This window comes from Bactrocera dorsalis, chromosome 5, assembly GCF_023373825.1.
Source record: "Bactrocera dorsalis isolate Fly_Bdor chromosome 5, ASM2337382v1, whole genome shotgun sequence".
NCBI classification, from domain to species: Eukaryota; Metazoa; Arthropoda; class Insecta; order Diptera; family Tephritidae; genus Bactrocera; species Bactrocera dorsalis.
The window spans coordinates 10,920,952-10,943,445 of NC_064307.1; the positions used below are offsets into that span (position 1 = coordinate 10,920,952).

Below are 22,494 nucleotides of genomic sequence, written 5' to 3' on the forward strand. Positions count from 1 at the left end.
GTGACGCTTTGCGAGTTTACTTTACAATTCAATTTCGTTATTTGTGTAAAAGTGGCTAGCTAAATAACATTTATTTTTTTTATTTTAAGAGTTAGACTAATGTTTCCTAATTCATTCTGCTTACAGCCTAATATTATTTACTATGCAATTAAATTTTTTCCTTTCGGTATTCATACGTTTTGCAGCTTTTAAACATACGTGTATGTGTGCATGTTCGAATGTGTGTGTGTGTAGATACGAATGTATTTGTGTACGTATGTGTATGCTCGTGTGCATACTGTGTTCGATTAAGGTGTTATATCCACTTGTTAATAAAATAAATGATGCTTTTGCTTATATGTGAAATATAGATGTACATATTGGAAATTTGTCTCCGAAAAAATGATTTTTTTTTGCTTATATCGGGTTTTTCATTAAGAACGCTTCAAAAGTAGACCGATAGGGACAGCAAACCATGCCATATTTTGTCTTTGACATTTTTCTTTAGTAAGCCATTTCATCTTGGAAAGATATATGATTCGACAACGAGTCGAAATTATTAAAATTTACTACTTCGGAGTCAGTGGTCTCAACTTTAAGAGCGCTACCTCCAATTTATGGTCGTCACAATCGTCCTGTCAGTTCAACAATTGAGCGTCTAGTGTAGCAATTTGAACCCAGAGGCATAGCACAAAATGTTCATCTTCAGCGATGAGGCTTATTACTAGTAGTTGAATGGCTTCGTCAATAAGCAAAATATGCGTTGGTCCGATGACATTATTGGACCGTACTTCTTCCGTGATGATAAAGACTGTGAATGGGAATCACTACCGCTCAATGATAACCGAATATTTTTGGCCTAAATCGAATGATATGTACTTGGACAATATGTGGTTCTAACAGGAAGGCGCCACAAGCCACGCAGCATTTGTCACAATCGATTTATTGAATTCCAAGTTTGGTGAACGTGTTATCTCACGAAAGGGCCCAGTCAATTGGCCGCCTTTGTCGTGCGATTTTGACTATTTTCTGTGGGGCTACGTCAAGACTTTGGTCTATGTCAACCACGTTCGAACGTGAAATTGCAGCAGTATCGGCCGATTTATGCTTGAAAAACGACGAAAATTGGATTTGGCGTCTGGATTTCTGCAAGTGTACTCGTAGTAGCCATGCAAAAGAAATCGAGTTTCATACATAATAGCATCGAATGTACTTCACAAGAATAAAGTATTTCATTGATATCCCAAACTGTTTTTGTTTCATTAAAAAAAACTTTTTTTTGTGTTTCCAAGTCGGTGCGCCAAATTTCTCTGAAACGGTGAAATTTTTACACGATCTCCTTATATATATATTTTTTTATATATATTTGTCAGGTAAGGATAGAAGAAATAAGATTTTTGATAATAATTTCGATTTTTCAATCAAAATATGTAAATAATTGTTTTCATAAAAAAGGCCTATTTTTGGAAAGCTGCCATTTTGTCAAAAATCTTCTAATATATATTTTCGGATTTTACATTATTTTAATCAGAAATATTTTTTTCACCGTCAGACATTTATTTTCGGGGGTGTACTGGATATCGGCTGTGGGATCCAGGGAATGCAAAGTTTTTCAAAATGAACCGTCGATTATTAAAGTACATTAAATTCTGTAAATAAAAATTATTTTTATTTATTAATTAAAAAAAAAACAACTTTTCAAAAAAAGTTCAAAAACACGAGTTTTTCTAATTTCCAAATGGATACAACCCCTAAAAGTGTGACTGTCGCCAAGCTGTCTAAGTATGCCTACAATTTGAAAGTAAAACACTTATAAATATGTACATATGTGTACTTGTGTCTATGTGTATGTGTGTTTGTATGCGTATGCTTTAGCTAATATATATGCATGTATATCTTTATCCGCAGCGTTCGAGTATTAGCATATTTTGTATTGCATAAGTTTGTGAAAAGACGCTCGCTTCGTAGCTGTTTTCAATTCATTAACAAAATTAATTTATTTGCAATAATTCTCTTGAATATATAAATTGTTATCTGCCATTCGCATATCTAGATTATAAACGCTCTAGTGTGTGTTAAGTCGCTTATTTGTTGTTTCACAATACAATTACAAAGTTATATACTAAATTTAATTATTAAATAGTAAGCAGCGCATAACTACAAGTATATATTGTATGTATATGTATGTACATACATGCCTTTGTATGTATGTATGTTTGTATTTTGCTAGTTCCCTTTGTTTTAGTGTGTGTGTTCACTTAATAATTGTTAAATTTATTGCATTGTCTTTTGTGTGAGTTTGCTTGTGCTGCATACTAGAATGCCTAACTCTTATGCATACATATGTAAATACATACATACGTATGTACATATGTGATATTAGCTAATTGCTTTTGTTATAATTAGTATCATTTAATGGTAATTTCGTACGAGAGCTGAGACTTTTAAAAGCTAAATATTTGGTGCGCACACATTTCATTGTCCAATGCGAAAACGTACATTATCCATGCCGTGGACTTTGCGTTTTAAACTGCTGCTGTCGGCCCAGGCGGAGTTGAGATACTCGTCGTCATCGTCTTGCTCAAGTTTCTGCAATGAAAAATTATACAAATTAACCATAACTATTTATCCAATTTTCCTTTATAGAGTGTGTTGAGTATAATTCATTTATCAATATAGGTTTATAAAGGGTGATTCATTTCGAGATTCCCCACTTCTTTAAAGAAAAAGGACAGAAACTTCAAATTTAATTTCCCAAGTGAATGGCGCTCAAAGAACTTTTTTCACTTGCGTAAACTGCTACACACGGCTCCATCCTCCGTGGAAAGGTTGATGTCCTTGTTTGTAAAGTAAAGGCTGGCATCAACGCCATCCAAGCTATGCGATGGACGGGGTATGGACTGAGGCGAGTAGTTCCTTTGGTCTTAACGCCAGGGTGGGCAAAGAAAGTATCTTTGGCACAATGGTCGGGAAATTCAGCCTTCATGAGAAAACATCCCCAAATAGGTTGAAATTGATTGACTTCGCCGGAGTCCGAAATATGGTTATCTGTGGTACTAGATTTCAACTCAAGAAAATACATAAAGCTACCTGCCTGTCTCCGGATCAAAAAGCCACCAACCAGATCGATCATGCTGTGATAGAAGAAAGACCTGTCTCCAGTGTTTACCAAGCAACGTTACAATCGACCACAATCCGTGCGGGATGGGATAGAAACCGATAGTTGAAGAGGGAAACCAGACGCATTTGCAGACAAGAAAAGGATAAGACCGAAATGCGTGATTACGAAGAGCTTGACAAGCATGGTGACATGCTCGGGTAATGCTCGGCAATTCTACGAAAAGATTCCACAATCGATGGCGATGAAGAAGACGTCCCATTGCCCGACCATGAAAAAGTTCGCATAGCAATTACCCGTCTGAAGATCGCGATTTTAGTTGTTTTCAACAGTACATTTATGTGGGGAGTGAACGGGGATATCATGCTATTTTAGCCATTTTCACACTGTCGGTGGGAATTTTTATAACATTTGCGTTGGACAAATTTGATTGTTGTAGCGTTCGAGTGGTTCGATTACGACGAGCTCCGCCTTGCAGCCAAGAAATCATTCATTAAGATATCTTGATTTTTACTTAAGTTACAGTTAGCAGGGACGAACGGACAGACATACAGTCACCCGGATTTCCCCCTCGCCATCCAGATCATTTACACATATATACAAATCCACATATAAAAATATTTCATATTCCAAGCTGTTCCTAGACACACATATTTTTGAAAATTTCAGCAAAAAATCTACGCACGACTGATGTTACTCATACGCAGTGTTGATTATTCTTTAAGTTTTAACAAACACCGCGTTAATATATTTTGAGGATTTTGTCCCACAAAAACTATTTCTGACAAGTGAAAGGGCGAATATGAAGGTAAATGGTGAATAAAGACAGATTACACTCATACGCCCTGCCCTTAACTGCTATGTGTTAAGAGACATTAGTTATCCAAAAGTTTAGCTGTTTTATATATGTCATCATTTCAAATTTAAGCAGACATTTACAGTACAATATTCATTGCAATGAAAGGTATAAATGAAAAGGAAAGATTTACATATTTCTACTAGAAACACTATAATTAAAAGTAATTAATTGTAAATAAAAGTAAGGCTGTTTAAATAATTTAAATATTATTAAAAATAAAAATTCGTTTAAAAATAATAGTCAAAAAGGTAAAAAAACGAAATATGAAGCACGAAATAATTTCAAAGTAGAAAATACATTTTTTTTTTTTTTATTTTTTTTATTTAGAAATTTTCTAGAAAAAACAATTTTTTTTTTATTTTTAATTTATTCCATTTTGTTTGGGATTAAAATTTTTATCTTAAATTATTTAATTTGACTTGTAGGATTAAAAATTTATTTTTAATTCTTTAATCTGGTATTTGGGATTAAAATTTTTGAAAATTATTTAACTTTTGAAAACATTTAATTCAAATTTTAAATCAACTGGCCTTTCAATACATTAATTATAACCCCGTCAGTTGCTCCAAGGTAAAATACTTTTAAAACCTTATTATATTACGATGATTAGTACAAAAAATAATTTTAAAATTTAAATTTTCAATATCTGCTTTTGAAGTGTGGAAATTGTTCAAATATTTTTGCAGTTACGAAAACAGTTCGAGCCACAAGAAATTAAGCATTTTTGCTTGAAATATCCATACACCTCAGTCAGGATTACGTTTACTGTAATAAGCTTACTAAATTGCTCTATTTGAATACAATTCAACAATCCAATTAGGACTAAATATGTTTACATTCCACAGCTACAACAATATGGTATTACAAATGTTGTATACATATACATATGTACATATATACTGTAAGTTCATGTACATAGGCATTTAGTCCATGTCTAGGATATCGACTCATTTGTCATTTATTTTCAATTCCACTAATCATTGCTCATTAAGGAGCTGCAGTGAATGGCAAACAAAGAAGGGAACAAGGCAAGTGAGAACGGTGCGCAATATACGCTACCTGCTAGGAAAACTGAACAACATTATTGTGATAAAAAGTTACTAACTTTTGACGGCTAATACTGAATGAAGATTGGTTTCTAGCAAAGCAGCTCAATATAGCTCGTAAAAATATATGGAACATACAAATAAGATCAGATCAGACCAGATATGTTGTAATCAGAAATATTTTTTTAATTTAGGCTCCATGTTATACATATATGTATATTTAAAAATATTTAAAAATTATTATTAATTTTCATTAAAAATATTTAAAGACTTTCTTTAATTTTGGTAAATCCATTTTACCCCGCTGGGTTCACTCTGATATATGTATGTAAATATATTCACATTTTATTGTACCTGTATTTTCTTACAATAACTAAATATACCTTAGCTGGGCTCTACTGACCTAAATTGCAATGCATTTTCGGCCCCTTTGAAAATTGGCGTTGACACTTTGCACTTGTGTATTTACTCGTGCACAAATAATGCTTGTCACATTTCCGTCGTGGCCATAGTCGCCACTTCTGTGACCATTGCTGTTTTATTTGTTGATATTTTTTATTTTTTCCATACTTATAGTTGGCCGCAATGTTAAGTGGTCTTACATTGCTTGCCCTTTGCGCAGGTGTGTGTGCATGTGGGCGCGTATGCATGTGTGTGTGTGTGCATATTAGTGTAATGAGCAGAGCAAATGACCAAGAAAAATTCCGCTCTTTGCCCGCCTTATAAATGAGATGCAATGAAAGATGGCCTTGGCTGGCATTCGAGTAGCAATTTTGCTGGTTGCAATTACATATGTATTGGTATGTGCATGTGTTTTGATTCGATGTGTGTGTTAAGCTGGAATTTTCTTCAACCTGATCAATATTTAGGAGTTTTGAATGTAAATCTTAGTTTAAAAAGCCTGTTCAAAGTATGTATCATAGTTTGATTTGAGATTTTTTTCGCATATTTTCTTCATATTGACATCCTTACTCCATATTAGCAGTTGAAATTTTGAATTATTTGCCTAAATGTAGGCAAAGTTAATTACTATATATATACAAGTACATATACATATATTGAAGTAAAAAAAGAAGTAATATTTATTTATGTAGACGCAAAACGCCATACGAAAAATAGTAAGAAATTTTAAATATTTAAAAATATAATATCTATACTTAAAATAAAAAACTCTTCCAATGAAAACTAACCAACAGCCTCGGATGAGAGACTCCCCCTTTCGATAACGACCATGGCAAACGCATTAAGGATTAAGATTTGAGGGCATGCACTTGAAATATCCGGTCCCTTAATTGGGAAAGTGCCGCTGACCAGCTGGTTGATGTCCTCGTGAAAATAAAGCCTGACATCACTGTTGTCCAAGAAATGCAGAAATGCGATATACGGACAAGGACTGAGACAAGTAGGTCCTTGTAACATTTACTATAGTGGTCATATAAAGGAGCGCAAATTCGGTATGGGATTCGTGATGGGAGAGAGACTCCCTCGTCGAGTACTGCCATTCACCCCGGGGGATGAACTTTTAGCCACATTCCGCCTCAGAGCGAAGTTTTTCAACATATCGCTGATATCGACATATGGTTTTCTGTAGTACTAGATTCCAACATAAGAAAACGTATCAAGCTACCTGGATGTCTCCGGATAAAAAAGCCACCAACCAGATCGATCATGTTATGATACACGGAATACACGTCTCCAGTGCTTTAGACGAGCCTACGCTCCGAGGTCCTAACATCGACTCTTGTTGCAGCCCAGATTCGCACCCGCCTCTGATAAAAAAACACACATCAACAAACAAGAAAGGTTCATCGTCGAGAAGCTGCAATTACAACAGGCAACCAAATGATTATCTACTCGACTTGCATTCCTGCTCTTTGATATCATTCATCAACAACTCGGTATAAGGGAACTGTGGGACGGCATTTCAAGCTCCTTACGTACAGCTGCAAACGAAACCATTGGCTTTCGGAAAAAGCAAAAGAATAGATAAAAATTGCCGTGTCGCAGCGGAGAGAATATAAGCTATCTACCTCGCAACGTTTCAATCGATAACGGCACATGCGGGATGGAATAGATACCGAGAGTTGAAGAAGGAATCGAGACGCATTAGCAGACAAAACAAAAGAGTGAGACTGAAATTCGTGAGTATGAAGAGCTGGCCGACAGGGGTAAAGCTTGAAAACTCTACAAAAAGATGCGGCGACTTACAGAAAGTTTTAAGGACGGCGGTGAAGAACTAATAAGAAGCTTTAATCAGCTTCTTTGTAGAATATGGTCGAACGAAAGCATTCCCGAAGATTGGAATTTAAGTGTGCTCTGCCCAATCCACTTACCGTAGAAATATATCGAGCTTATTGTGTGAAAGATTAAAATCTACAAATTGATTGGATCTTATCAAGAAGCCCCTAGGACTGGAAAATCAACAACGGACCAGATATTCACCATGCGTCAAATCTTGGAAAGGACCCGTGAAAAGATATCCGACACACTTCACATTTTCGTCGATTTCAAAGCTGCTTTTGATAGCACGAAAAGGCGCTGACTTTATGTCGCGATGACTAAATTTGGTGTCCCCGCAATACTAATACGGCTGTGTAAACAGACGCTGAGTAATCCCTGAGCAATACCAAAAGATCGTTAAGAACTTCTCCGAGCCTTTCGATACAAAACGCGGTTTTAGACAAGGCGGCTTCCTATCGTGCGATTTTTTCAATTTACTGTTGGAGAAAATTATTCGAGCTGCAGAGCTTAATCGAGCAGGTTCAATCTTTTATAAGAGGCAAAACGAAATATCTTCTGTCATCAAACAAACAGTTGTCGAACTCGCGACTTGGCTCTCAACAAAGCGGCGGGGGCGGATGGATTGCCAGCCGAGCTATTCAAACACGGCGGCGAAGAACTGATAAGGAGCATGCATCAGCTTCTTTGTAAAATATGGTCGGACGAAAGCATGCCCAACGATTGGAATTTAAGTGTGCTATGCCCAATCCATAAAAAAGGAGACCCCACAATCTGCGCCAACTACCGTGGGATTAGCCTCCTTAATATCGCGTATAAGGTTCTATCGAGCGTATTGTGTGAAAGATTAAAGCCCACCGTCAACAAACTGATTGGACCTTATCAGTGTGGCTTCAGACCTGGTAAATCAACAACCGACCAGATATTCACCATGCGCCAAATCTTGGAAAAGACCCGTGAAAGGAGAATCGACACACATCACCTCTTCGTCGATTTTAAAGCTGCTTTCGACAGTACGAAAAGGAGCTGCCTTTATGCCGCAATGTCTGAATTTGGTATCCCCGCAAAACTAATACGGCTGTGTAAACTGACATTGAGCGGGACCAAAAGCTCCGTCAGGATCGGGAAGGACCTCTCCGAGCCGTTCGATACCAAACGAGGTTTCAGACAAGGCGACTCCCTATCGTGCGATTTCTTCAATCTGCTGCTGGAGAAAATAGTTCGAGCTGCAGAACTTAATCGAGCAGGTACAATCTTTTATAAGAGTGTACAGCTGCTGGCGTATGCCGATGATATTGATATCATCGGTCTCAACACCCGCGCCGTTAGTTCTGCTTTCTCCAGACTGAACAAGGAAGCAACGCAAATGGGTCTGGCAGTGAACGAGGGCAAGACGAAATATCTCCTGTCATCAAACAAACAGTCGTCGCACTCGCGACTTGGCACTCACGTCACTGTTGACAGTCATAACTTTGCAGTTCTAGATAGTTTCGTATATTTGAGAACCAGTGTAAATACCACCAACAATGTCAGTTTGGAAATCCAACGCAGGATAACTCTTGCCAACAGGTGCTACTTCGGACTGAGTAGGCAATTGAGAAGCAAAGTCCTCTCTCGACAGACAAAAACCAAACTCTATAAGTCACTCATAATTCCCGTCCTGCTATATGGTGCAGAGGCCTGGACGATGTCAACAACAGATGAGTCGACGTTGCGAGTTTTCGAGAGAAAAGTTCTGCGAAAGATTTATGGTCCTTTGCGCGTTGGCCACGGCGAATATCGCATTCGATGGAACGATGAGCTGTACGAGATATACGGCGACATTGACATAGTTCAGCGAATTAAAAGATAGCGACAACGCTGGCTAGGACATGTTGTCCGAATGGACGAAAACACTCCAGCACTGAAAGTATTCGACGCAGTACCCGCCGGGCTAAGCAGAGGAAGAGGAAGACCTTCACTCCGTTGGAAGGACCAAGTGGAGAAGGACCTGGCTTCGCTTGGAATATCCAATTGGCGCCACGTAGCGAAGAGAAGAAACGACTGGCGCGCTGTTGTTGACTCGGCTATAATCGCGTAAGCGGTGTCTACGCCAGTAAAGAAGAAGAAGAAGATTGGATCTTAGGACCGGAAAATCAACAACTGACCAGATATTCAGCATGCGTCAAATCATGGAAAAGACCCGTGAAAAGATGATCGACACACATTTTCGTCGATTTCAAAGCTGCTTTTGATAGCACGGAGCTAACTTTATGTCGCGATGATTAAATCTGGTGTCCCCGCAAAACTAATACGGATGTGTAAACTGACGCTGAGCAATACCAAAAGCTCTTTGAGGATCGTTAAGAATTTCTCCGAGCCTTTCGATACAAAAGCAGAGGAAGTCTCCGCCCCATTGGGAAGACAAGGCGGAGAAGCATTTAGCTATACTTGGAATCTTCAGTGTCTGCAATAAAGATGAAGCATTTTATAAGAACTTCAACTTTTTCCACAACTTTAATCATTTTCAGGAATCAATTTACGCTTATATAAACAGAACAGAGCTTTTGCGCTCCCTAAAAATTGAGAAGAAAATATATAATACATATTTTCATTCGTTTTTTGTATTTTTTTTTATCCTTTGTGATGCGCTTGTTTATAACGAGCGCCAAACAAACGAGGTCACGTCAACATATTGAAAAGATTTATCCGAACTGGCAACCAAAATAAATAATGAGTATGAATTTGATTTCCGGATTTGTTTACTCTCACTTTGTAACGGAAAACCTGCCGTCACCCTTCGCCAAAGCAAATTCCAAAGAGACAAATATACTTACGTCATCATGTATAAGCAAAACTGCCGGCAAAATGAGTGAATTTATAATATATAAATATTAAGATGTATGATACTGTATATGTTACACATATCAATTTGTACATATACATATGTATATATATTATTTAGTTCTACAAATAAATATATTGAGTCTATATTGATGTAAAGACAACTGAAGGCCACTTAGATTATGGTTAACGGGCATGCACGGCGCTCTAGGAGTGCTCATTGCTGTTGTATCAAGATGAGCCATTTCCATGATAAAATCTGGATTGACTAAATAGACGGCAAAAAAAAAAAATAAAACAAACAGTATTGGCAATGTGAGGAAAAATGGATAAAGTAAATACTGTTAGGCATGATTAATTAACTTGTTATGACTCATAAAAGTAATTTGAGTAATTTGTTAAATCGATGCAATAAACAACAAGTAAGGAAACCTAATAGACATTATCTCGCGTTACACAAAAAATATGTCAGCCACTGTATACTTCGTACTTACCCCTGCACCGAGTTCGATGTCGACAGCACACCATTTTCCAATGAGTCGCGCGACATTTCGTCCGCCATTTGCACTTTAAGCTGATGACCGAATGAATTCATATCGGAATTGGGTGTCATTTGTGAACCGCCCGGCGATTGTGCCAAATATTGGCCGGGCGTTGTGACCGAACCGCCCTGCGATATAGAGGTCGTCATGCCGGGACCACCATTCGGCAGTACCACATCCACGCAACTCTCACCCGTCGTCGAGTCCATATTGATGATTTGACTGCCGGCAGCATTGTTAGCCAACGCAGCACCATCACTCTCGTCCACCTCACCCTCATCAATATCCATATCTTCGGCATTCTTATCGAGCGGCGCCGTTTCTTCATCCTCATTATAGATTTTGAAGTATGCATATGTCAGGTATATCACCGATATAATAAACGATGGTATTGGTATGGCCATCGAATAGATCAGATTCAATGTGTTCTGCCAATAATCCAAATCGCTTATCACCAAACTTGGATCGACTTTCGAATAATAGCACGGAAACTTAATACCAATCTTCGTATAACGTTTCAGCCAAATTGTACAATTCAGCATAGGCGGATAACCACAACCCTTAACGTTGGGAAAGAGACGCGCGCCCACATAGAAATACATCGAATTATTACCCATGAGACCCTCATTCAATTCGGAGATCTCATCGAAGGGATGTCGTTCCTCGTTAAACAATATACTCCCGGGTGCACCACTCATATCATCGTCTAGCGGCTCCTCATCGACGAGATAGCCACTAGTACCGTCACCAATGCCGGCACTCTCACCACCGAAACTGATCGTATTCAGTCGTACTTGCTCGCTTGTCGTCGACGCCGACGCCGCCGCTGCAGCTGCCAGCGACACTGCGGGGCTGGACATTAATGCCGCCGCCGCTGGGACATACACCACTTGATTCGCCTTGGCGGCATCACTCGTGGCCGCATCATAATCATAATCGCGTATGGCGCGCTCATAGCGATCGGTACGCTTGACCGGCGGCAATTCACGTTCCGCCTCGGCCAAATTAATGTGATATTCGGTGAAATTGAATTCATCTGTGTAATTGTACAAATTCAGTCGATAATTGACGCGTATCTGCGTACAAGTGTAAATATCCTTTGTGCAGCCTTCGCGACATGACGCCCACGAGCAATTCTTGGCGCCGAAATATGTCTCCACATCGTAGGTTTCACACAAGGCGGGCACCTCTTCGAATTGCATAAAGATCGTCGTGAAGGCGGGCTCTATGACAAACGGCACGAGAAAGAGAAATGCAAACATACTAAATGTGCCGAGCAGTATGAAGAAGGCAGTGGTGTAGAAGAGCATCTTCTCCTTGAAGGTGCGTTCTTCTTGTTCGTCACCCATTTTTCGCGTATTCTGTTTGCCGCTGTTGTTGTGTTGGTGATATTAATTATTGTGTTTGTTTTTGTTGTTGTTGCTAATCGAGCGCTTGTTGTTTTAGTTGTCTGTGGCGTTTACATATGTTTATTGAGCAATTGTATGAAGACTCAGCACCACGCGTCGCTGTTGTTGTTGTAAACGTCGAATCAATATTCGTTGCTAGCGCCGCGCCGAAGTGTTACGAAGTAATTGCGTGTGGTTTAATTATATATTTTTTTTAAGATTTTTGGAAATTAAATGTTTTTTTAATTTAGTTTCAGTTTTTAATTTTTTATTTCGCTATTTGCTTCTAGTTAGCCCCACAATTTTAAATTTTGCTTTAAGTTTTGCCGAAAATCATTAAAACTATTGTTGTCTTTAATTTTTTTTGTTAATTTTTCTAATTTTAATAAGTTTTCTAATTTTTTATATTTGTTTGATTTTTATTTTTGTTATTATTTTAAATATGATTTTTTATTGCAAATTATTTATATTTTATTTAGTGATATATTAATTAATTATTATTTTTTAATTAATTGCAATATTTTTGTTACGAGCTCTGTATTTTATTTTTAAAATTTGTTATGAATTATTTAAATATTTTATTATATTTGTTTAAATTTTATTTTAATTTAATTTTATTTTTTTTATCATATATTTTATTACAATTTATTTTTGTGTTTTTTTATAAATATTTTTAATATTTTGTTTTATATTCATGTGTTCTGCTAACCATATGCGTTCGAGTGTCTGCGCTTGTTTGTATTTTAATTATTTTGCGTTTTATTATTTGTATTTTGTAGCTTTTCGAATAAGTTTAATTACTTTAATATTAAATTTTTAATTACAATTTTTTTATTTTTTTTTCAAATTTATTTGATTAATTTATATTTTTTCTTAACAATTTATTTTTTTTTTTTAAATTTTTTAAGTTTTTATTATTTTAATTTTTTTTATTTTAATTTAATTAATTTTTTCTATTTTATTTTTTTTAATCAATATTAATTTAACGTTTTTAATTTATTCTATTTAATTTTTTTTATTTTTATTTTTTTTAATTAGTTTATTAATTTTTTTTAAATTTTAAATTAAGTTACAGTGCAATTTATATATATCACAGGGTAGTTGCATTCGCTCTTCCTCACTTCTATTCGCCGCACACCAAACACGCTGCTTGTATGTGTGTACGCGACTCGCTATATTTATATATTTCAATTTCTGTGCCGCTTGTGCGCTCTATATGCTTACGCTTATCCTCCTTTCCTATTCCACCTTTATGTGTGTGTGTGTAAGCTTGTTTTTGCTTCAGCGATTTCAAGTTGTTGTTGGTATTAGTGTCATATACACATGTATATCTGCCAAATGACAAGCCACAATATTTGCTTTTGTGTCACTACTTTTTGCATAAGCTTTTATTTTATTTTTATTAATACTTGTTCTTGTTCTTCTTCGTTTATTTGCGGCTTCCACCGTCTTTCACAAGCGCTGAAATGAACGCTTTAATAGACAAACTGTCAGTTGGACTACAACGATTTATGCGACGCATTTGTATTTGTGTCCTCTATTTTGTGTGTTATAGCTGCAGTTATTTTGTTGCTTGTTGTTGTTTTTGTAGTATTTAAAGCTGCTTCTTATCGCTTTGTTGTTGTTGTTGTTGTGTGAAATCAACTGTCACTGTGTCGCCTAGCGTATTATTTTGATTGCCACTACTCTTTTTTGTTGTTATTGTTGTTGCTTTTTTGTTGTTGCTATAATGCGCCTGTCTGTCTGTGGCTTGTTCGGCGCTGTGTCCTATTGTCGTGTCAAAATGCTGTTTAACGCTGAAAGTTTCTTCGCTACGGAATCCGCTTTTATTTCATTTCATGTGTTCGCTGTTTTTTTGTTTTTTTCGCTTTCGTGTGCAGCACAATTCATTTGACTGCTCGTTTGGCGCGCAAGTGGCAAGAGATGAAATGAAGTGAAATGAAATATTCATATGTTTGTGCGTTGAAAATATAGAAATTTGACTTTTTACGCTTTTTACTTCCAATTCGTGCTACTTACAACATTTTGTTGTTGTTGCTTGTCTTCTGTGTAACTCGTTGCTATGCTATCGCGCTTGTGTCTAGCAACTTCATTTGATTTAAAATGCAAAGTGCTGTTTTCGCTTTGCGCCAATTCTTCAATTTTGGAATTGCCTGTCTTTATTGGCTTCCGCAGTGCAGTTCCGCTGCGAAATTTCACGTAAATTATTGAGCGCTTTCGTGAATTTTGTAATTCGCCGGACTTGTTTGTGACTTATTTTCGACTTATTTGCTCTTTGCGGCGTTTACTGTTTCTGTTCAAGTGAAATTTTCGGCTTTACAAAAACAGTTTGCGCTTATATAACTCCCTAGACTCAACTCCGGGCTACTCACTTGGTGCTTGGCGCGTCTTTTTGTATTTTATTCAATTATTTTGCGCATAAAATGTTACAGACAGATTTATTCAGCTCGCTGCCTTTGCACCCATCACTCATAGGCGCTTAATTAAGTTTTAAGCTTTTTGCTCGTTAAGCGCGCGCTTCAGTTTGGCAAACTTTAAAGCTGTTACCTACTCCAACGACGACAACGCAATGAAAGGTACAAAAAACCACTGCTCACAACCACCTTCGGCAGTTAGAGCCTTTATTTGCCGCGCCGCTTTAAATAACGCGCACAGTCACAACCACTCACACACAGTTACGCGCGTGAGTGTGAGTGTGCTTTTAAATCTTGCTGCTTAACACCCTTTTAATGTTTTACTGTTACTCGCTGGTGTTGCTATTTATGCGGGGTACTCGCTGGCAACCAACAATTAATTACCTTTCTGCGGCGTTACTCATACGCAGTGGTGGCCCAAAGCCAACGCAATGTGCGCTCGTATATTTATCTTCAAAGGCTGCTGCGCTTCGCTCTTTGCACACTTTATGTCAGTGAGTTTGAGTTATAACTGAACATTCAATTAGCATCCCACGCAACATATGCACACGCTACAGCGTTTTGTGCGCGCTGGTGGGCGGCAATTAGTGTGTGGCGCAGTGTCGCATGTGTAGATGCGTAATTATTTTATAGCTTTGGGTATTTAAAAATTTTATACTTTAATTATTTTATGTACACACAAATATGTCTATGTGTTTGTCGGGCAAACACGCACTGGTACTATATACGGCCGCCTACCCTGCTCGCTCGCCTTGCCTTGAGGCGTTGTTTGACTAAGTCGTCTGTGCCTTGCCGTTGTGCGTGTGCATCAAAAATTCATATGTTGATGACAAAGTTGACATTTGAGGCGTATGGAAAAGCACAAAAATAACAACAACAACTACTAGTGGTTGGTTGTTGTAGTATACAGTGTCAATTATTAGGCAAAAGTCGAGAATATGTGTGCTTCAAAGTGGTCGCCTGTGTATTGGCTAAGTCAGCATATTCAACTTGGTGTTGTTGTTGTTGATTAAAGTTGTTGTTGGTTATTCAATAATGAAGCTATCTATAGCCGAGTCAATACGTCCACTGACCAACACACAGTTATGTGTATTTGCATATATAAATGTGTGCTTGGGGTTGCTAGTAGCGCGTGGTCTCCTGTGCACACAAAGTTATTTAACCTTTTCCAAGCTGTTTATTATAAATTTATGCGCATTATTTGTATGCACGTCATAAAAACTTATAGTTTAGTAACTTAGTAAATTGTATTGCTATATTTAGTTGTAGAAACAAGACAAATGTTTGTATGTACTTGCGCTTTATTGCCGTGTCTAAGTTTAGAATTGAAGGCGTAGGAGCATTGCTTATATTTTATATCGAAATATTTTATTTTTTTGTTTTTCTTTTTGCTATAGTTTTGGGTTTTTCTTTTTCACTTTTTCACAACGATTTTGGATTCAATACATTTCTGTTGCATTTGACGTAATGTGGCAACAACAAAAATAAAAAATAATTGGAAAAAAGCGAAAAAAATATGTTTATATATCACTGGACGGACTTAATTGCGGCGTTGTTGTAGAGTAAGCGTTGATTTTGTTGTTGTTATGGTGTATTATACTCTTTCTTCGTATACAGGCGTTATGTATTGTTGTTGTAGTTTTGTAACAAGCAATTTGTTTCACAACAATTCGAACTGATCTGATCTGACTGACTCTCAGCTCGCTGCTTGCCGCGCGCTGGCGCTCGGCGTAGCTCGATATTTGTGTGTTTTGCCAAAAGTTTCGCTGCGCTGGAGTTGTTGCTGAGGGGAGGCGGTGCTCTAGCTGCTCTTTGGCTGTTTGTAAGAGTGCTGTACGTGGAAGTGTTCTAAGTTGTTTTTATTGATTGTTGCAATAAATATTACGCTTATATTTATTGCAGCTCAATAATTTGTCGTCGCTTTGTTTTTGTGTTTGCATAGCGCCATCTTGTGGCCGTTGTTCTATATTTTTTATTTTAGAAATGAATAGTCTTATTTATCGCCACAACAAAACTGCTTAAGCTGGCAGTCGCCGACTCATGACCGCCTTCACAGCTGGCGTTGATATATGCTAGCGTTTCGCTTTGTTTTTACTGCGCAGCTAAATTTTATTATTAATGTTTGCTGTCACTTAACGAGTTTGCAAAAGTTCGTAGTCTTTTGTTTTTTTTTTGTTTTGAGCTTCGCACTTTTAACACACTTTCTTGCAACACTTTGCTTTGTTATTTAGTTTTTTCTTTGCGGTGGCATAGTTTTTTCTCATAATTTAGTTTTCTAATGTCTTAAAAACACTTTGGAACTGTAAGCAAAACTATATTTAATTTAATATAAGACATTATTTTTTGTTTTCTTTTTTCCAGTAAATTGTATTACTACACTTCAGGTTTCCATATATGTAATGGAATTTATTGCGTCATTACTATATATTGATTTATAAGATATTATTACACATTCGTAAATCAGTCACATATGGCGTGCTAACATTTCTTAAGTATTAAAATTATATTTTAATGCAATTTATATCCGATTCGTAAGGATCGAAATAAGTTTATGTCCTCCAACTAAATAAAAAGCCAATAACGCGGGTCTAAAGAAGTAGTAAGGATTATGTGAAATACGAAATCCTGTGGGAAACTATTTTTTAACAAGAAAACATGTTAACTGCAGCTCTACTGAAGCCATAATATTCTTCACAGTCGCATTTCTCAGAGCATGGAAGCGTAGAAAAAGGTCTTATGTTTTGATCAGTCAGTTTGTAAGGGAGCGATATGTCAAAGATGTTCGATATGGATGTTTTCGGCAAACCACTTTTAAAGTAAGACAAGCGGAACATACTTTATGACAAAAAAGTACCCGAAAATTTAAATTCCCACCAGGGAAATGATATTTCAAAAAATATTTTCTAAGTAGCTAGGAATGTCCTTAATTACTATGCCAAGTGTGAGCGCGTTCTGTTAACCCCTTTGTTTACAGAAGCTTCTTAGGTCGGCACACCTCAGTAGTGCTTTGCGATTTTTACAATGGATAAAAATAGCAAAGAAAAAGCTCTCTGAAATTTTGTATTTCTAACCAAATCCACGAGGAATTATTGCGTATGTCGGAAGAGCATATCGTGATTCAGTTTAATCAAAAACGCAAGCCTACGATTGCTACTAAGCCTTGAAAGACGGTCGGAAGAACGTGCAAGGCATGTCTCGTTAAAAAAGTAAAGATATCCTACTCTTGCTTAAAAATCGTCAGACAAGTGTCAGAGAAATGGCAAGAGAGGTCACGAGTACGTTCGAATGATTTTGGTTGAAATTTTTGGTATGAAATGCGTTCTTGCCACGCCAAAGCAGCTCAAAAATCACGTGAGAGCATCCGTCGAAACCAGCCGGAATTGTGGAAAAACAATTCATGGATTTACTATTCACCAAACTCAGACGACCGCTCCAAGGAAACTGTTTTGAGTCAATTCAAGACATTAAACGTGAATCGCTAAGCGCATTAACTTTAACAACATAATCGTTGGCACAAGTGACTTGGGGTCATGGGGGATTACTTCGTCAATAATTGGAATCTCTGGAAGCGGCCAGGAAGCGGAGAGAAACATTTTTTCATCATGACAATACCAGTCTACATGTATCGATATTGATTCGCCAGATGCTCCGATAAGCTAGGTGGGGAGATTCTTACGTTTCTACCGTATAGTCCAGACATGAAGCCATGTGATTACTACCTCGTGACTATGAAGATTGATTTTGCCGGTGAAAAATGTGCCCCAAAAGAAGCTTGTGAAAATTGACTGTCCCACCTTTTAGCAAATATGTACGAGGATTTTCATGAGAGTGGTATCATAAAATTATTTTTAAAATGGCATCAAGTTCTCGAAGAAAACTTACTTAAACCTACTATAAAATACCAATATTATCTTATTTTTATGTTTCTGGTGTATGCAGCTCGATTTATTCTCAAGATCTTCGAGAAAAAAACATTTGCGGTTAACAGAATTCCTAAAATCTCATTGTTTTAGTTACAAAAGTTCGAAACGCTTATCATTTTCTTTCTTCTTTTCTTCCGATAGTTAGTTTTTATATAGATGATAATCTTATGCGAAATATTTTCAGTATGGGAATATTTTAAAAGTCTAATGAGCAACGCACGAACACAACCTAGTTACCTAAGTACATACCTATTCGCTGGCCGTGGTTTCTTTGCTACAAGAAATAGTAAGTTTCCTAATTTGTTTCCTAGAAATAGTAAATATCTTTCTATTTATTTTCTTTTCCTTATAGTTGTGCGTTTCGCTTCGGTGAAACACTTAAAATTAATCATTTCGATATTTCCCATTCTTTTGTCATTGTTTTTCTCGCTGCTTTCAGTCACTTGAACACTCTCAATCGTCGCTTGCAATAAAATATAATGCTGGTCCTTGTTGTTGGTGTTTGTATTTGTATTTTCATAAATCTCAACCCACTCGAAATTTGAATTGTGCAATTTAACCCACATTGTTTGTTGTTGTAGCGTCTATTGTTGTCGTCGCAGTGTAGTATTTTCAAGCATTTAGTTTTTGTTGTTGTAGCTGTAGTAATGCATTTGTTGCTCAACAGCACACACACATACAGTCATACATTCTAGTATGTAGTTGATATTTGATGCATTCTATTCATGACCTCTATTGTTTAATGGCATTTGTTATTGTTTTTGTTTCAGTGTATTTGCTATTGTTGGCATACTTTAAGGAGTAAGGGTAAGAACGCTTTTATATTCCGAACATATTTATGCGTTATTTCGGTGCTTCTCTGTTGTTTTAAGCGTAGTTGTAAGACATTGTTTACCTTAGTTTCCCCACTGATTTGGTGGTTTTTGTTGTTTTCGATTTTGTGCAATTATTTTAGTCGTTTTGGGTGGTTGCTCTCGCTTAACAATAAACTTAACCAATTAACCCAGTGCTATAATTATACTTGTCTACCGCACTTCGGTGGACGAGAGAAGGATATATAAATTGTGTTCTTTCGATTCAAGAAACCTTATGGTGTGCTGTGGGCTTACAGTATGCACTCCTACATATGTATATATAAACATACATATCATATATGTAAATATTTATGTGTTATAGGTGTTTATTGAAATAAAGACGAATTATCTGCTCTCCTTTTTCCCCTCAAGCATTGTCTGAACGACAATTTTAATATTTTTTCATAAAAAATAATTGCAATACTCTACAAATCCATATTGCCTAATGACTAATTTACTCATTCCTTATGTCTTTCCTTACCTAAAAACTTTTATCGAAAGGTTCGGTCTTTTGTGAACTGGAAAAGTACATAGAAATAGCAGAAATATTAAAATTATAAGGTTACAATTCTTTAAAGACGCTATAAAATATTACGGAATATTATGGAAAATTGACTCAGCAATGCTCAGAGCCTAAGTCTAATGAATGTCAATAATGCGAAGTTAGAGAAGTTGGACGTAGGAACTAAAAAGCATCTATGAGCTTCCAGTTTCAAATCCAATCTATTAAACAGACAAAGCACCGATTTTATAAACTATTACAATTTATATTACTATTTTTGCTGTTTACTAGGCCTTAGGTAATCCAATAGTTTAAAAAATGTCGCAGTTACTGTTTGCCTGATAGCTTTTATACCTTGGACAGAGTATATTAAATTGAAATTCAATTTGTAACACCTGAAAGAAATCGTTCGATACCCTACAAAATATAGTATATCATATGAATTATCAATGTAGCGAGTTGAGTCGATTTAGCCATATCTGTCTCTTTGTCTATCTGTCTATATATACGTGAACTAGTGTCCCAGTTTATAAGATATCAAGCTGAAATTTTGTACACGGTGTTTTTCTTTCCAAGAAACTGCTATTTTTTTGGAACTGCCAGTATCTGTCTACAATACGATGTAGCTGCCATACAAACTGGATTATTAAAATCAATTACTTGTATGGACAATTTTTTGATTTGTCAATATATTGTCATACAAGTTTAAGATTATTGCTGGAATGACGACAAGAATTTATAATGTTAGCGCTCGGAGCAAATTTGCAGAATCGATGCTCAAAGCCTCTTCAAAAATTTAATAGTAATTGGGATTTATTTGTTGATATATAATTTAGAGAAAGCAAGAAACGTATACTCACAGATTCTGAAAACATGTGTACTGGAAAATCGTGATAAAGTTGCAATAAGTCAGTATAGTTCAAGGGCCTAATAATTTTCTACTAAAATTTGTTGAAGTCCGCTGCTCTTTCTCTATTCGCTAGCCTTCAGTTACCTCAAAAATAGTAAGAAATTTGTTAATTAATTTGTAGGAACATAGAAAACAATTTGAACGAAAAGAATCTACGGAAAGTAACTCTTTTGACGAACAAGCACGTATATGAAACTTGAATTCTGGAGGAACAGGGTTTAGAAAATATGTATGTCTGTCAGCCACCAAACAAAAAATACCATTCCAAATACTAAATCGTAGTCAGATTCAAAACGGCCATTATGATATGAGCTAGTTTTTCGTACCATGAAGTGGTACACATTTGATCGATGACATCATATACAGAATACTATATTTAAACGTATTTAAGGATGATATAAAATGGACGTTTCATCAGAATAACGATTCAAAACTTAATAACATATTTTAGATAAGTGGGGGTTTGCAACAGAATAGATCGGTTTAATGTCCTCAATTAATTCTATAATTTCATCTGAAAAGTTTTCCTTAGATTTATAACTGAATCCACAATATCTCGTAACCGCTTAAATGAGAAAATAATATAAAAAATGGCATTTAAATTGTTTGCTGTTATTTCTGCAAACTTTACGGAAAATTGTCTTACTAAAGCAATCATATTTGAAGCTAAGTTAGATTAGGTTAGAGCTCCTGTGTTCGAACTTATAAATTATCAAAAGGCTTAATAGTCAATACATATTTACGGCGGCATTTAATTCCCACTCACGCCAGTTCGGTGGGATGTCTGAAGGTATGTATTTCCAAATCTTGACCTCCCAAACGCGGGACAGTCAAGAAGGAAGTTTTGAGTTGTTTCCATGTCATCTTCTGCGGATGGCGTTTGGTAAGATTCCCAAAATTACAGCATTGACACCAATGGGGCAATGGCCTGTTAAAAGGGTCACAACTAGGGAGAGGCTAGCCGTACTGAGGGCAAAAGAAACACTTCATCTCTTGCGATCGATCTTGGGCCAAAAGGATTTTGCGACAGCTGTGGTACCGTTAGTGGCTCAGCGCTAGCTTAGCTTCCGTGAAGCCCAGCTATCTAGTAATAGAACACAAGAGGATAAGGGGGCACCGACTCGCTCCCATTACTGCTACTTTAACAGCTGCAATCTCTTTTATATAATTTATATCATAAGAAGATATGATTGTACTATTTGTTATTTTTAGCACAGAAACGATCCAAGCAAAATTTTATATTATATTATGTATCGCGCCTTATATGAACACACAACATATAAGCCATATTTTAATATGTAAGTCTGAACTTTGAATCTTCTTCTTCTTTACTTTGAATACAACTTTACAATATTCTGTCGATTATTTACTTGGTGATGAAACATGATAAAATGAAATTTCTTATAGCAAATAGCTTCACTCCAATTTGATAAAGTTAAATCTATGTTTGCACTATATAAGATATATCCATGTTCACAATACGATTTTTTTTGAATTAAAACTTTATCTGTTTCATGCTTGCTATTCTGAAGTCATTCGTTTGGTTACTTTTAAGATTGGTATTAAATAATGAATGTTAAGAATTGACCTAACAGATGGATGAGTAATAAACTAAAATATTCTACAAAAATATAAATAATAATTTATTTTCCATTAAATTAATTAATAAACATTCGTGTAGCGAGTTCGTCCACAGCATACACTCATTTCGATCCTTTTATTTTACTTATTGTTTTACTTTTTGAAACTGAAAATGAATCTACTACTTTTCAGGAAAATGTGATTATTCATGCGCGCTCACTTTATTGCATTAACAATTGATTTTTTCAGGCTTTCGAAAATCATTTAAAAAATAATGATGTAAAAGGGAAATGTTTGCTTGACACGGAAATATCAAT

General features: G+C 36.2%; 1 protein-coding gene across 1 annotated transcript; it reads right to left on the bottom strand.

The window, feature by feature from the left end:
• Nucleotides 1-919: 919 nt before the first annotated feature.
• LOC105231423 (protein tipE) lies at nucleotides 920-12,361 on the bottom strand. Its single transcript, XM_019992132.3, has 2 exons — nucleotides 10,558-12,361; nucleotides 920-2,568 (listed from the first exon to the last, which is right to left on the bottom strand). The coding sequence occupies exons 1-2, from the start codon at nucleotides 11,952-11,954 to the stop codon at nucleotides 2,505-2,507; spliced, it is 1,461 nt and encodes a 486-aa protein (XP_019847691.2). The 5' UTR covers nucleotides 11,955-12,361; the 3' UTR covers nucleotides 920-2,504.
• Nucleotides 12,362-22,494: the final 10,133 nt, after the last annotated feature.

Coding starts and splice junctions, on each gene's coding strand:
- LOC105231423 (XM_019992132.3), bottom strand. CDS start 11,954: ATGGGTGACGAACAAGAAGAACGCACCTTCAAGGAGAAGATGCTCTTC. Junction 2,569..10,557: donor ACATCGAACTCGGTGCAGGG/GTAAGTACGAAG, acceptor TTTTCATTGCAG/AAACTTGAGCAAGACGATGA.